The sequence below is a fragment of the Chiloscyllium plagiosum genome, unplaced genomic scaffold (genome assembly GCF_037043375.1).
Source record: "Chiloscyllium plagiosum isolate Xiang-an unplaced genomic scaffold, Cpla_swu_hap1 HiC_scaffold_10, whole genome shotgun sequence".
In the NCBI taxonomy this organism is placed as follows: Eukaryota; Metazoa; Chordata; class Chondrichthyes; order Orectolobiformes; family Hemiscylliidae; genus Chiloscyllium; species Chiloscyllium plagiosum.
The window spans coordinates 36,704,496-36,718,757 of record NW_028270148.1 but is presented as its reverse complement, the minus strand read 5'-3'; the positions used below and the strand labels follow the sequence as shown (position 1 = coordinate 36,718,757).

Here is a 14,262-nt window from a genome sequence, read left to right as displayed (position 1 = left end):
TAATTTTCTGTGCTGTGTTTAGTTTGTGTCAGTTTAGCAGTTTGGATTAGAAACTGGTTTTCTGGCAGAAGGCAGCGAGTGGTGGTTAATGGAAAGTATTCAGTCTGGAGTCCAGTTACTAGTGGTGTGCCACAAGGTCTGTTTTGGGGCCACTGCTGTTTATCATTTTTATAAATGACTTGGATGCAGGCATAGGTGGATGGATTAGTAAATTTGCAGACGACACTAAAGTCAGTGAAGTAGTGGACAATTTGGAAGAATGTTAAAGGTTGCAGGGGGACTTGGATAAACTGCCGAATTGGGCTGAGAGGTGGCAAATGGAGTTTGATGCAGCTAAAAGTGAGGTGATGCACTTTGGGAAGAATAACAGGATGGCAGAGTACTTGGTCAATGGAAAGATTCTCGGTAGTGTTGATGTGCAGAGGGATCTTTGAGTCCATGTGCATAAATCCCTGAAAGTTGCCACCCGGGTGGATAATGCTGTTAAGAAGGCATATGGTGTGTTAGGTTTCATTGATAGAGGGATTGAGTTCCGGAACTGCAATATCATGCTGCAACTATACAAAGGCAGAGAAAGACTTTTTTTCCTAGGATGATGACGTCAGCTTGTACGAGAGGGCATAACTACAAATTGAGGGGTGATAGATTTAAGACAGATGTCAGAGGCAAGTTCTTTACACAGAGAGTGGTAAGGGCATAGAATGCCCTACCTGCTAAGGTAGTTAACTCAACCAAATTAGGGAGATTTAAACAATCCTTAGATAAGCACATGGATGATTTTGGGATAGTGTAGGGGGACAAGCTGAGAATTGTTCACAGTTCGGCGAAACATCGAGGGCCGAAGGGCCTGTTCTGCGCTGTATTGTTTTATGTTCTATGTCTGCCCTGTATGCCATTCAGTATATTTCAGTGAAAAAAGCAGAAATAATTTTTTGAAGCTCGTGCTGGAGTGACATATCTAGGACAACAACTTTTGGATTTGTGCATTAATCTTGAGCTCGACTGTAACTATTTTAACATTATTTTGACATTAAATTATGCATCTTTTTTGTATCAATGGCTTTATGCTGTTTTGTTTTCATTCATGACTACGAGCTCTTCTGTAATGTGATTTGTTATTTGGAACTTGATATTTACCAATTTACAACCAAAGAGGAGGCCATTTGGTCCATCCTGCCTGAACAAGCCCTTTATGTGAGCATTCCAAAATAAACCTCACTTCCCAATGATCTCATGATGGCATGTACCTTTTGTGAACTAAATTTACAACATTAAGGAGACCCTTTGAGCTACTCAATTGTTTTTGTAAGTACATAGCTGTTGCAGCAGAATCTCTTATTTATGGTAACTCAAGAGAAAGTTGCCATTTTTGACGTGAAAGATTTGTTGGAATCAAATAATCTGTGCAAAATTTTCTTTTAGAAATTGTAGCTATTTTGTTTCACACACATTATCATTACTAACTTGATAGAAAAGTGGTTCTGATTAAAAAAACTATTTCACATACTAATGGTTACTTTACGATATCCAGATGTTAATTGTTCTCTATTTGATAAGGACAGAAGCAAAAGGTCCCAAGTTAATTTCTCGATTTTATTGTTAGCTGATGTGACAGCAGAGATGTTACAATTAGCTTCTTTATTTCAAATGACAGCACTTGGAGTCATCCTTCTGTTGATGTTTGATGGATGGCTTTGGATGCAGGAAGTGATTAAATACATGATTGAATAACCAACACACGCCTACTATCTAGGCTTGTGTGTAAAGGGTTGATACTAGGTTAAGATGTTGGAGAGCAAAAGGAGTCAATGGATCAAGAGAAGAGGAGTGGTGCTGAGAAGAGAAAATGGTAAATTGCAACAAATAATTTTAATTGTGTGCTTGAAAATTCCTAGGTCTTTCAAATGTGGGAGAAATAGAGACAGGAATTCAGCACATATTAGCAGATATGATGTCTAAAGATACAGAAACATTGAACTATGTCCGGAAATTGTAAGTATTATTTCAAAACTTTTCTTTATACCCAGTTGAAGTTAAATGTGTAAGATGAAGATATGATTATTAACAAAACATCAAAGTCATTCATGAGCGGAACATTGGGATGTCATAGGATCCCTGTAGTGTGGAAGCAGGCCATTCGGCCCATCAAGACCACGCTGACCTTCCAAAGAGCATCCCACCTCGACCCACTTCCCCCATCCTATTGCAGTTACTCTACATTTCCCGTGGCTAATCCACCTAGCCTGCATATCCCTGGACACTATGGGCAGTTTAGCATGGCCAATCCACCTAACCTGCACATCTTTGGACTGTGGGAGGAAACTGGAACACCCAGAGGAAACCCACACAGACATTGGGAGAATGTGCAAACTCCACACAGTCACCCAAGGGTGCAGTTGAACCCAGATCCCTGGTGCTGAGGGGCAGTAGTGCTAACCACTGAGCCACCGTGCCACCCCATGTGTACTGCTTTCGTTTATTGACTTTTAAATCATGCTATTATGCAGCTGCATCAGCTATTTTGTTCAATGTCATGTGTGGAATTATGAATATTAATACCTTTTTTGGTTTTGCTTTGGTTGCAATATTATATTGCTAGTAATAGTCCAATGACACCACCTTGTCTATATAACTGTACATTTCAATCGTAGTTTTTTTGAATAACAAGTTATTTTGTCATTGTACAGCACTGTATAAGAACAAATATTATATTTTTGCTTTAAAGTTTTGGCTCCGATGCAGAGTAGACATCCTCATCCAGGCCACTGGTTTGCCAGGTTTTCATAATCAAGTCTCTAAGGTCAAAGTAACACCAAGTTGACATTAGATGAAAGACATTTGGAGACTAGGTGATCTGATATGTAAACCATACAGATCTGTAGAATACCAAAGCACTGTTTATGATTGACCAGCCAGTCTGGCTCACTAACTGAACCTGAAGTGGTCTGTCTACCTTTGGGGCTTAGTTTTCTAACACTCAGCAATCGGTGCTGTTATGGTTACTGTGGTTCTATATGAACAACAAGGGAAAACATACCAACAATTGGATCTGGTTCATGCAATATTAGCTGGTTTTGTCATGGCTGAGGACGGAACATGGAGGGGTTATATGTTGTTTGTACTATTTCTCACTTATAATTTATTTGTTATTATTCAAACTCACTGCTTTATATATTTTAATATGACTTATTTTTGGTGAGGAATAGAATAAATTTGAAACTCCTCTGTTGCATACTTCACTTGATTTCTGTACTTGCATTGACTCTAGTCCTTAATCAAAATGAAATATGGTTTAATATGAAGCACAACATTGCTGATTAGAATCATTTAATGTAGTGAATTGAAATTCTGAAAACCACTTCACCATAAGCTTTATCTTCTGCCTCCATAAATGGGCAAATTTATATTCTCTCTATCATGCAGTCTAATAGACTCTTCAGTTGTTTTCACTGCTACTCCTCAGTGCTTTTCCCAGAGATTTGTTTCACATGTGAAGGTGAAAAAATATTTTCAGACATCACCCTTAAATCTTTCCTTCATCAAATTGAACCACTGTCCTTTATGCTCAAATACTGGATTAAGCTCACTGTTTCACTTTTTAAAAAAAACTTTTAATGCTGAATGTAAGTTAACACACTGGACCATTTCATTTCAAGGCTGAATAGTTTTTTTTAAAATCTGGGTTGTTTTAATAGTAAGAAATAAACTTTGTGTTCTCCACTTCTCAATCCAGGATTTGAATTTTGTTGCTGACTAAATGTGGACATCATAATAAAAGTGGCTGATATGTCCTAATAATTGATTATTTTCTGTCATTTATAATATTTTACATGAAGCAAGCAGCTGCACAGGTGTTGCAATACATGTTACTGCTGCTTTTGAATTTGGATATTTAATGAGGTAACATTGTATACTTTGTAAATGTCAACTTTTGAAAGGTTGTGAACTTGGAAGCAAGATTCCAAACGGAGAACACATCATGCAGCTTATGCAATAGTTCTTCTTGATCAAAAGCACAATATAATTGACACTGGAAATACTGAGGAGGTCTGGCATCATCAAAGGTCATAGATCTGCCATGTCAATGCTGCATCTTTCTACAGATGGTGGCAGAATTTTCTGTTTTTATTTTGGCAGAATTTGTTAGTACCATAACTATGACATCAAAGTCAATAATGTTTTTGTAGCTAGTGTACACGCTGCTGCTTTTGGGTGTCGGTATTGAAGATTGTATGTAGGTAGCCAATCAAGTGGGCTGCTTTGATTTGGATGTTGTTGAGCTTGAGTATTGGAGTTGCACTGAGTGAGGCAAGTAGGGAATATTCCAAGAAAGTCTTGACTTGTCCACTTGTTGGTAATGGATAGTCTATTTTGGGTAATCAGGAGATGAGCTAGTTGGTACAGAATTCCTAGTCTATGTCCTGCTTTTTAACCACAGTATTTCTATGGCTGGTGCAGTCCAGCAAATCAATGGTAGATGCAGGACATTGATTATGGGTGAGTCAACAGTGTTGAATGTAAAGGACGATTGTTCGATTCTCACTTTCTGGAGATGATCATTGTTAGAAAATGTGCTGAATAATGAAATCGAAGGATGAAGTGGGGAAAGTGAATAAGGAGCTTGGTCCCTGGATTTGCAGTAACTAGAAGAGTACACTGATAGTGAGAAATTCCCAAGGGTAACCGCAAATGCTGATAACTCCTGGCAACCATGTGTAAGCAAAGAGAACAATGGGTCAGTTGGTACAAAGAGCTTGATAGATTGTCGAGGAAGATCTTTCCAGAGAAAGAGAGGTAGTCGTGGAGAGTAAAGCTCTCATGACTGCATGCAGTGAAAATGATAATCTCAGTACGAGCAGATGAAAACCAATTTTGGCAACAGTAAATTAGTGCACCGTTGTGCAGTGAGAGAAGCTACATATATACCAGCAAATATAGCAGTAGCAAAATGCACACTTGCAGCTGTGGCTGATCAGCTTTAAGAGCTAATGTTTTACTTCAGCTCTTTCTTGAGTCTCATTTGAATATGAGGGATTAGTGCATGTAGTATATGTTGAAACTGGAAAAACAAGTAGGCAGCACCTGATTATCACTGACGGAAAACCAGAATTAAGGGTTTGTTGAGTGGAGCAAGTATGGGAGTGATGAGAAATTAAAATACCTGTTCAGTTGTGAAAACCCACTTTAAACCTGCCGATCGTTCATACTGATTTTATCATTGATTAATTGAGTGTTTTCAGATCCTTGTGTTCTTTCGAATATTTAATATGATTAATGGTAGCAGTGTTAATTGTTTGATGTGTGAAATGGACAAATGTGGAAGAACAGAATAGTCCAGATATTCCAATGGTAAGGAAGTTGTTGGTGCAGTACACACTGGAGTTATGTGTCAGGACCATGTGGAATCTCTGCCACAGCAGACTTTGTGAGACTTAATTGAGGAATTGAAACTTTTGATGGACAGTTCCCTTGCATCTGGAAGTCTCTGAAAAAGCTCCTTTAAAGTCAGAAATTCCTGAGGGTTCTGACTTGGTTAAGCCTTGTCTCTACCTCGGAAACTTAAAGGATTAAAAGCCCACTCTAACTCCTGGGTAACTATTAAACTGATCCCCTGACTTGGCAAAGGCAAACACACCTGCCTTAACCCCTTATCTGTCTTGGACGCCTGACAAGGAACCATGCTTCTCCACTTGGATCTGCATCCATCTCTTTGGACATGACACCACCCGTTGGACCTGACCCACACATGCACACTTGCGTGCGCACACACACTTCCCCAGAACCAACATGTCCTCAGCTGCTGCTGTAGTTTTAGAAGGGGTTGAAAAGTTTGGAATAGAGTTTCAGATTCCTGTCTGAATATTTGGGCCAATGTTTCTTCAATTGGACCATTTCCGAAACATGAAGGGAAGTAACAATCTAATCTCTAATTTCTGCCATTGATGTTTGTAGAAAATCACATTTTCTTACCAATTTTAACTTCTGTTTTTAAAACCATATATTTTTTCATGAATGATTGGTGTTCATTCACTCTTCATCACACTCTTTACTGAACCATTAGCAACAGAAATTACATGAACCAATACAACATTTAGCATATTTTCAACAGAAAGCCCAAGGGTGTATTGACTCTTTTCAAGGAGTAAAAGTCTGCTCTAATAAAAGAAGTTAAGGGAGATGTCCCAAGACCACTTTTAACATACACTTGAGATGACACATACTTTTCCTATTGGCTCTTAGGAGGAAGCTACGTATAATTGACACTTTTTCAAAGTGACATATTGCTTAAAACTCTCCGTACTTTGCCTTCCTCAGCCTCCCAGTTATGCGATTTCCAAATTCTCTTCCTTATGATCTCTTGCACCATAAAATATTACAGCAAGATCAGAACCTTTTTTAGAATGCTTCTAATTCACTTCTTGATGACCTTGATCAAAAGTGCTGCTTTTATGTTCCCTTTGCTAGGGGAAGATACCCAGTTTCGCTATTTTATAATTGTTATGAGCCCTCATAGAGACTGATAACATTTACAAATGTAGTTTACTTTCCAGTCTCTGACGGGATTTGAAGTTTAAAGACGCTCCCCACCATTTCCTAGGAACTAGCCCTAAGCTATTCTGAGATGTCAGTTGCTTGCTACATTTTCCCTTTCCACAGAAACACAAAATTATTTTTACCTGCAAAATTGTTACAGTCTGCCCAGGCTGTCTAACCATTCTATCTCCATTTCTCTCTCTCTAATCCAGATGGTATCCGCTAATCCTTGAACTGACTTTCATGAGAGTTAAGTTGGACACTTATATATCTAGCAAATCTAGGCAAATCTTTGTTTAAATCCTCATGACCTCAGTCTGTTCAACCTGCATGCAACTTCCCATCAGCATTTTGTGCAGTGACTAGCCAGGCCAGGGTTTTCTCTGTTCAAGGTATATGACTAGGTGCCTCTGTCTCTCTGTGTTGTCTTTTTTCCAGCAGATTCTTGTAGGCTAAACTGTGTGCAAATCTTCAGAAAATCTCCACAACCCAATCCTACAATGGCTTGCTATGAACTCTTCCTCTCTCAAATCCCCATCTCTCTGGCATTGCGAATCTGAGAGTTTTGCATCCATGAAGAAATGGTAATTAGATATCACATTATACCCAACGTCATTCTCTCTTGAAAGTAATGAGACAGTTTAAAATATAATGATTTACAAAACTCAACATTCCTACCATCTCCCTGTGATTTGGAGAATGCCAACAGAGCCACACTGGTTGTTGCCTACAGGAGAGAGGTTTAGGGGAGTTAATGATGTAGTGGTAATGTAACTGGGCTAATAAACCAGAAGCTCAGGCAGATACTCTGTGGACATTAGTTGAAATTCCATCTGACAACTGATGGTATTTAAATGTAATTAATACATTGGAGGAAGACCAATTTAATGGTATTAGACAGAAACTTTCAAACGTTGATTGGAGGAGGTTATTTGCAGGTAAGGGAATGGTTGAGGAAGCGGAAAGCCTTCAAAATCAGATAACAAGAGTCTGGAGACATTATGTTCCTGTTAATGTGAAGGGCAAAGTTGGTAGGTGTAGGGAATATTGGATGACTAGAGAAATTGAGGCTTTGGTCAAGAAATGGAAGGAGGCACACATAGACAGCTGGGATCGAATGAATCCCTGAAAGAGTTTAAGAACAGCAGTAGAAGTATACTTCAGGAAATCAGGAGGGCAAAAAGGGGAATGAGATTCCTTTGGCAAATAGAATTAAGGAGAATCAAAAGAGACTCCATGGGCGGCACAGTGGCACAGTGGTTAGCACTGCTGCCTCACAGCGCCAGAGACCCGGGTTCAGTTCCCGCCTCAGGGGACTGACTGTGTGGAGTTTGCACGTTCTCCCTGTGTCTGCGTGGGTTTCCTCCGGGTGGGTTTCCACAGTCCAAAGATGTGCAGGTCAGGTGAATTGGCCATGCTAAAAATTGCCCGTAGTGTTAGGTAAGGGGCAAATGTAGGGGTATGGGTGGGTTGCGCTTCAGCGGGTCGGTGTGGACTTGTTGGGCCGAAGGGCCTGTTTCCACACTGTAAAGTAATCTAAAATCTAAATATATTAAGGGTAAAAGAGCAACTAGGGAGAGAATAGTGCCCCTTAAAGATCAATGTGGCCATCTGAGTGAAGATGGGTGAGATAGTAAATGAATATTTTGCAACAATATTTACAGTGGAGAAGGACATGAAAGCTAGGGAACTTGGGGAAATAAGTAGTGACCATACAGTCCCCACAGCATAGAAGCAGATCATTCAGACCATTGAATCCATACCAACCCTCCAAAGAGCATCCCACCCCCTACTCTGTCCTGTCACCTTCCATTTCACATGGTTAATCCACCTAGCCACCACCTCACTGGGCATTATGGGCAATTTAGCATGGCCAAACCACCTAACATGAATATATTTGGACTGTGGAAGGAAACCAGAGCACCCAGAGGAAACCCACACAGACATTGGTAGAAACTCCACACAGAGTCACCTAAGGCTGGAATCAAACCAGGTTCCCGCGCTTTGAAGCACTGAGCCAGTGATGTCTTGAAAAAAGTTCATATTACTGAAGAGGAAATGCTGGAAATCGTAAAATATATAAAAGGGAGATTAATCCTCAGGACCTAATCAGGTGGTTCCAGAACTTTGTGGGAAGCTCGAGGTATTTGTATCATCAACAAATACTGGAAGTACTGGAAGACTGGAGGTTGGCTAATGTGGTGCCATGATTTAAGAAAGGCTGTCAGGAAAAACCAGGGAACTGTAGACCAATGAACCTGACATCAGTGTTGGGTAGGTTGTTAAAGGGGATTCTGTGGGACAGGATTTACATGTATTTGGAAAGGACTGATTAGGGCAAGTCAGCATGGCTTTGTGCATAGGAGATTGAGTTTTTTTTGAAGAGGTGACAAAGAAGATCGAAGAAGGCAGAGCAGTAGACATTGTCTGTATGGACTTCAGCAAAGTCTGTGACCGGATTCTACATGGTAGACGAGTTAGTAAGGTTAGATCGAATGGGATCTAGGGGGAGCTAGCCAATTGGATACAAAATTGACTTGAAGTTAGGAGACAGAGGATGTTGGAGGGTTGTTTTTAAGACTGGAGGCCTGTGATCAGTGATGTGTCACCAGAATCAGTACTGGATCCACTGTTTGTTATTTATGTAAATAATTTGGATGTGAATATAGGTGGAATATTGAGTAAGCTTGCAGATTACACCAAAATAGGTAGTGTAGCGAACAGTGAAGAAGATCTTCGAGTATAATGGGGCTTTGGTCAGATATGCCAATGGGCTGAGGAGTGAGAGATGGAGTTTGATTTAGATAAATGAGGTGTTGCAGCTTGGTAAATCAAACCAGGGCAGGACTTATACAGTTAATAGTAGGTCCCTGGAGAGGGTTGCTGACAAAGAGACTTGGGGATGCAGGTACATAGTTCCTTGAAAGCGGAGTTACAGGTAGACAGGATAGTGAAGAAGGCATTTTGCAGAGAGTCCTAGAGATGTACAGCATGGAAACAGACCCTTCGGTTCAACCTGTCCATGCTGACCGGATATCCCAATCCAATCTAGTCCCACCTGCCAGCACCTAGCCCATATCCCTCCAGACCTTTCCTATTCATATACCCATCCAAATGCCTTTTAAATGTTGCAATTGTACCAGCCTCCACTACTTCCTCTGGCAGCTCATTCCATACACATTCCACCCTCTGTGTGGAAAAAGTTGCCCCTTGGGTCTCTTTTATATCTTTCCCCTCTCACCCTATGCCCTCTAGTTCTAGACTCCCCCAGCCCAGGTAAAAGACTTTGTCTATTTAACCTGTCCATGCCCCTCATAATTTTGTAAATCTCTATAAGGTCACCCCTCAGCCTCCAACACTCCAGGGAAAACAGCCCCACCTGTTCAGTCTCTCCCTACAGCTCAAATCCTCCACCCTGGCAACATCCTTGTAAATCTTTTCTGAATCCTTTCAAGTTTCACAACATCTTTCTGATAGGGAGGAGATCAGAATTGCACACACAATTCCAACAGTGGCCTAACTAATGTCCTATACAGCAGTAACATGGCGTCCCAACTCCTGTACTTAATACTCTGACCAATAAACGAAAGCATACCAAATGCCTTCTTCACTATCCTATCTACCTGTGACTCCACTTTCGAGGAACTCTGAACCTGCACTCCAAGGTCTCTTTGTTCAGCTACACTCTCTAGGACCTTACCATTAAGTATATAAGTCCTGCTAAGATTTGCTTTCCCAAAATGCAGCACCTCATGTTTATCTAAATTAAACTCCATCTGCCACTTCTCGGTCCGTTGGTCCAGCTGATCAAGATCCTGTTGTGATCCGAGGTAATCTTCTTTGCTGTCCACTACACATACAATTTTGGTGTCATCTGCAAACTTACGAACTGCACCTCTTATGCTCGCATCCAAATCATTCATGCAAATGACAAAAAGTCGAGGACCAATCACCGATCCTTGTGGCACTCCACTGGTCCCAGGCCTCCAGTCTGAAAAACAACCCTACACCACCACCCTCTGTCTTCTACTTTTGAGCCAGTTTTGTATCCACGTGGCTACTTCTCCCTGTATTCCGTGAGATCTATCCTTGCTAATCAGTCTCCCATGGGGAAACTTGTCGAATGCCTTACTGAAGTCCATATAGATCACATTTACTGTTCTGCCCTCATCAATCCTCTTTGTTACTTCTTCAAAAAACTCAATCAAGTTTGTGAGATGTGATTCCAACACACAAAGCCATGTTGACTATCCCTAATCAGTCTTTGCCTTTCCAAATACATGTACATCCTGTCCCTCAGGATTCCCTCCAACAACTTGCCCACCACCGAGGTCAGGCTCACTGGTCTGTAGTTCCCTGGCTTGTCCTTGCCACCCTTCTTAAAGAGTGGCACCATGTGGCACCAACCTCCAGTCTTCTGACATCTGTGACTATTGATGATACAAATATCTCAGCAAGAAGCGCAGCAATCACTTCGCTAGCTTCCCACAGAGTTCTAGGGTACACCTGATCAGGCCCTGGGGATATATCCACCATTATGCGTTTAAAGACATCCAGCACTTGCTCCTCTGTAATATGGACATTTTGCAAGGTGTCACCATCTATTTCGCTACTCTCTATATCTTCCAGATCCTTTTCCACAGTAAATACTGATGCAAAATACTCGTTTAGTATCTCCCCCATTTTCTGCGGCTCTACACAAAGGCTACCTTGTTGATTCTTGAGGGGCCCTATTCTCTCCCTAGTTACTCTTTTGTCCTTAATGTATTTGTAAAAACTCTTTGGATTCTCCTTAATTCTATTTGCCAAAGCTATCTCATGTCCCCTTTTTGCCCTCCTGATTTCCCTCTTAAGTATACTCCTACTTCCTTTATACACTTCTAAGGATTCACTCGATCTATCCTGTCTATATCTGACATATGCTTCCTTCTTTTTCTTACCCAAACCCTCAATTTCTTTAGTCATCTAGCATTCCCTATACCTACCAGCCTTTCCTTTCACCCTAACAGGAATAAGCTTTGTCTGGATTCTCGTTATCTAATTTCTGAAGGCTTCCCATTTTCCAGCCGTCCCTTTGCCTGCGAACATCTGTGCCCAATCAGCTTTTGAAAGTTTTTGCCTAATACCGTCAAAATTGGCCTTTCTCCAATTCAGAACTTCAACTTTTAGATCTGGTCTATTCTTTTCCATCACTATTTTAAAACGAATAGAATTATGGTCGCTGGCCCCAAAGTACTCCCCCACTGACACCTCAGTCACCTGCCCTACCTTATTTCCCAAGAGATGGTCAAGTTTTGCACCTTCTCTAGTAGGTACATCCACATACTGAATCAAAAAATAGTCTTGTATGCACTTAAGAAATTCCTCTCCATCTAAACCCTTAACACTTTGGCAGTCCCAGTCTATGTTTGGAAAGTTAAAATCCCCTACCATAAGCAGCCTATTATTCTTACAGATAGCTGAGATCTCCTTACAAGCTTGTTTCTCAATTTCCCTCTGACTATTAGGGAGTCTGTAATGCAATCCCAATAAGGTGATCATCCCTTTCTTATTTCTCAGTTCCCTGGATGTATTTCTGGGAATATCCTCCCTCAGCACAGCTGTAATGCGATCCCTTATCAATAGTGTCGCTCCCCCTCCTCTCTTGCCTCCCTTTCTATCCTTCCTGTAGCATTTGTATCCTGGAACATTAAGCTGCCAGTCCTGCCCATCCCTGAGCCTTGTTTCTGTAATTGCTATGATATCCCAGTCCCATGTTCCTAACCATGCCCTGAGTTCATCTGCCTTCCCTGTTAGGCACCTTGCATTGAAATAAATGTAGTTTAATTCATTAGTGCTACCTTGTCCCTGCCTACCCAGACTGTTTGACTGGCTCCTGTTCTCAACTGTACCAGTCTCGGATTGATCTCTTTCCTCACTATCTTCCTGGGTCCCATCCCCCCCACCTTACTAGTTTAAATCCTCTTGAGCAGCTCTAGCAAATCTCCTGGCCAGTTTGTCCCCTTCCAATTTAGGTGCAATCCGTCCTTCTTGTACAGGTCACTTCTACCCCTAAAGAGATTCCAATGATCCAAAAATGTGAATCCTTCTCCCATACACCAGCTCCTCAGCCATGCATTCATCTGCCCTATCCTCCTATTCCTGCCCTCAGTAGCTCGTAGTACCGGGAGTAATCCAGATATTACTACTCTCGTGGGCCTCCTTTTTAAATTCCTCCCTAACTCTCTGTAATCTGCCTTCAAAATCTCTACCTTTTCCCTTCCTATGTCATTGGTTCCAATGTGGACAATGACCTCTTGCTGGCCCCTGTCCTCCTTGAGAACATTCTGTACCCTCTCTGAGACATCCTTGATCCTGGCACCAGGGAAGCAACACACCATTCTGCTTTGTTGCTGCTGGCCACAGAAATGTCTGTCTGTACCTTGGACTAGAGAATCTCTAACACAATTGATCTCTTAGAACCCAACGTACCCCTCATTGCTTTAGAGCCAGTCTCAATACCAGAAACTTGGCTGTTTGTGCTACTTTCCCCTGATAATCCATCACCAAAACAGCATACTTGTTTGAAATGGGTATAGCTACAGAAGGCTCCTGCACTAGGTGCCTACCTCTCTTACGTTTCCTGGAGTTAACCCAGCTGTGTGACTGTATCTGAGACTTTTCCCCTTTCCTATAATTGCCATTCATCACATGCTGTTGCTGTTACAAATTCCTCATTGCTTTTAATTCTCTCTCCAACCGATCCATTTGATCTGATAAGATTCGCAACCAGCAGCATTTGTTGCAGATCCGCGGTAACCCCTAAACTCTCTTTAAACTCCCACATCTGACAAGAAGCGCATTTCATTTTACTAAAGGCCATTTTTGCTCCTTCACAATCTGCAGACCCAGAAAATAACACTGTCTTATTCCTCTACAAAACACTGCCCCAGGTTAAATTAATAGTTATGGCTTATGTTTTAAGTTTAATCAAGAGACATATCTCAAAGTAAGCATCTAATGAAGAAAGAACCCATTCTACTCTCTACTGCAGACTTTCTGTAGGTCACACTGAGAAATAATACACTTATCTGCTTCTGGGGTGAACTTCGCCCAACAGTTCCTCCAAGATCAGTTGTGAATTTCACTGTTTGTTAATTTTCCCGGACGCACTCTGATTTTCATGCTTGCCTTCGTTGGTCAGTGCGTTGACTATACTCAACAAAGCCACAAAGTCATGTTGTGGCTTTACAGGACATTGAAGCGATCATCTTTGCAATAATGCTTTCAATTTTGGTCCTCCTATGGAAAGGATGTTGTTAAACTTGAGAGGGTGCAGAAAAGATTTACAAGGATGTTGCCAGGACTGGTGGGTTTGAGCTCGAGGGAGGGCTGAATAGGCTGGGGTTGTTTCCCTTACAGTGTCGAGACTGGCGGGTGATATTATAGAGGTTTATAAAATCATGAGGTGCATGTATCAGGTGAATATGTTTTAGGGATGTCCAAAGTAGAGGGCATAGTTTTAAGATGAGAGGGGAAAGATTTATAAAGGACCTTAGGGGTAACTTTTTCATGCAGAGGAGGGTGCATGTATTGACCGAGCTGCCAGAGTAAGTGGTGGAGGTGGATACAACACTGAAAAGGCATCTGGTTAGGTATATTAATAGGAAGGGTTTTGGGTAAGGGCCAAGTGGGACGAGGTCAGGTTGGGATATTTGGTCAGTGTGGATCAGTTGTATCGAAGAGTCT

At 41.3% G+C, this 14,262-nt stretch overlaps 1 protein-coding gene across 1 annotated transcript in view; it reads left to right on the top strand.

The window, feature by feature from the left end:
* The window catches only part of srbd1 (S1 RNA binding domain 1), a 273,132-nt gene that overhangs the window by 31,696 nt on the left and 227,174 nt on the right, over positions 1–14,262 (top strand). Inside the window, exon 8 of the mRNA XM_043695659.2 lies at positions 1,896–1,992. Within this exon, the coding sequence (XP_043551594.2) occupies positions 1,896–1,992 (97 nt within the window). The remainder of the gene's footprint in view (positions 1–1,895; positions 1,993–14,262) is intronic.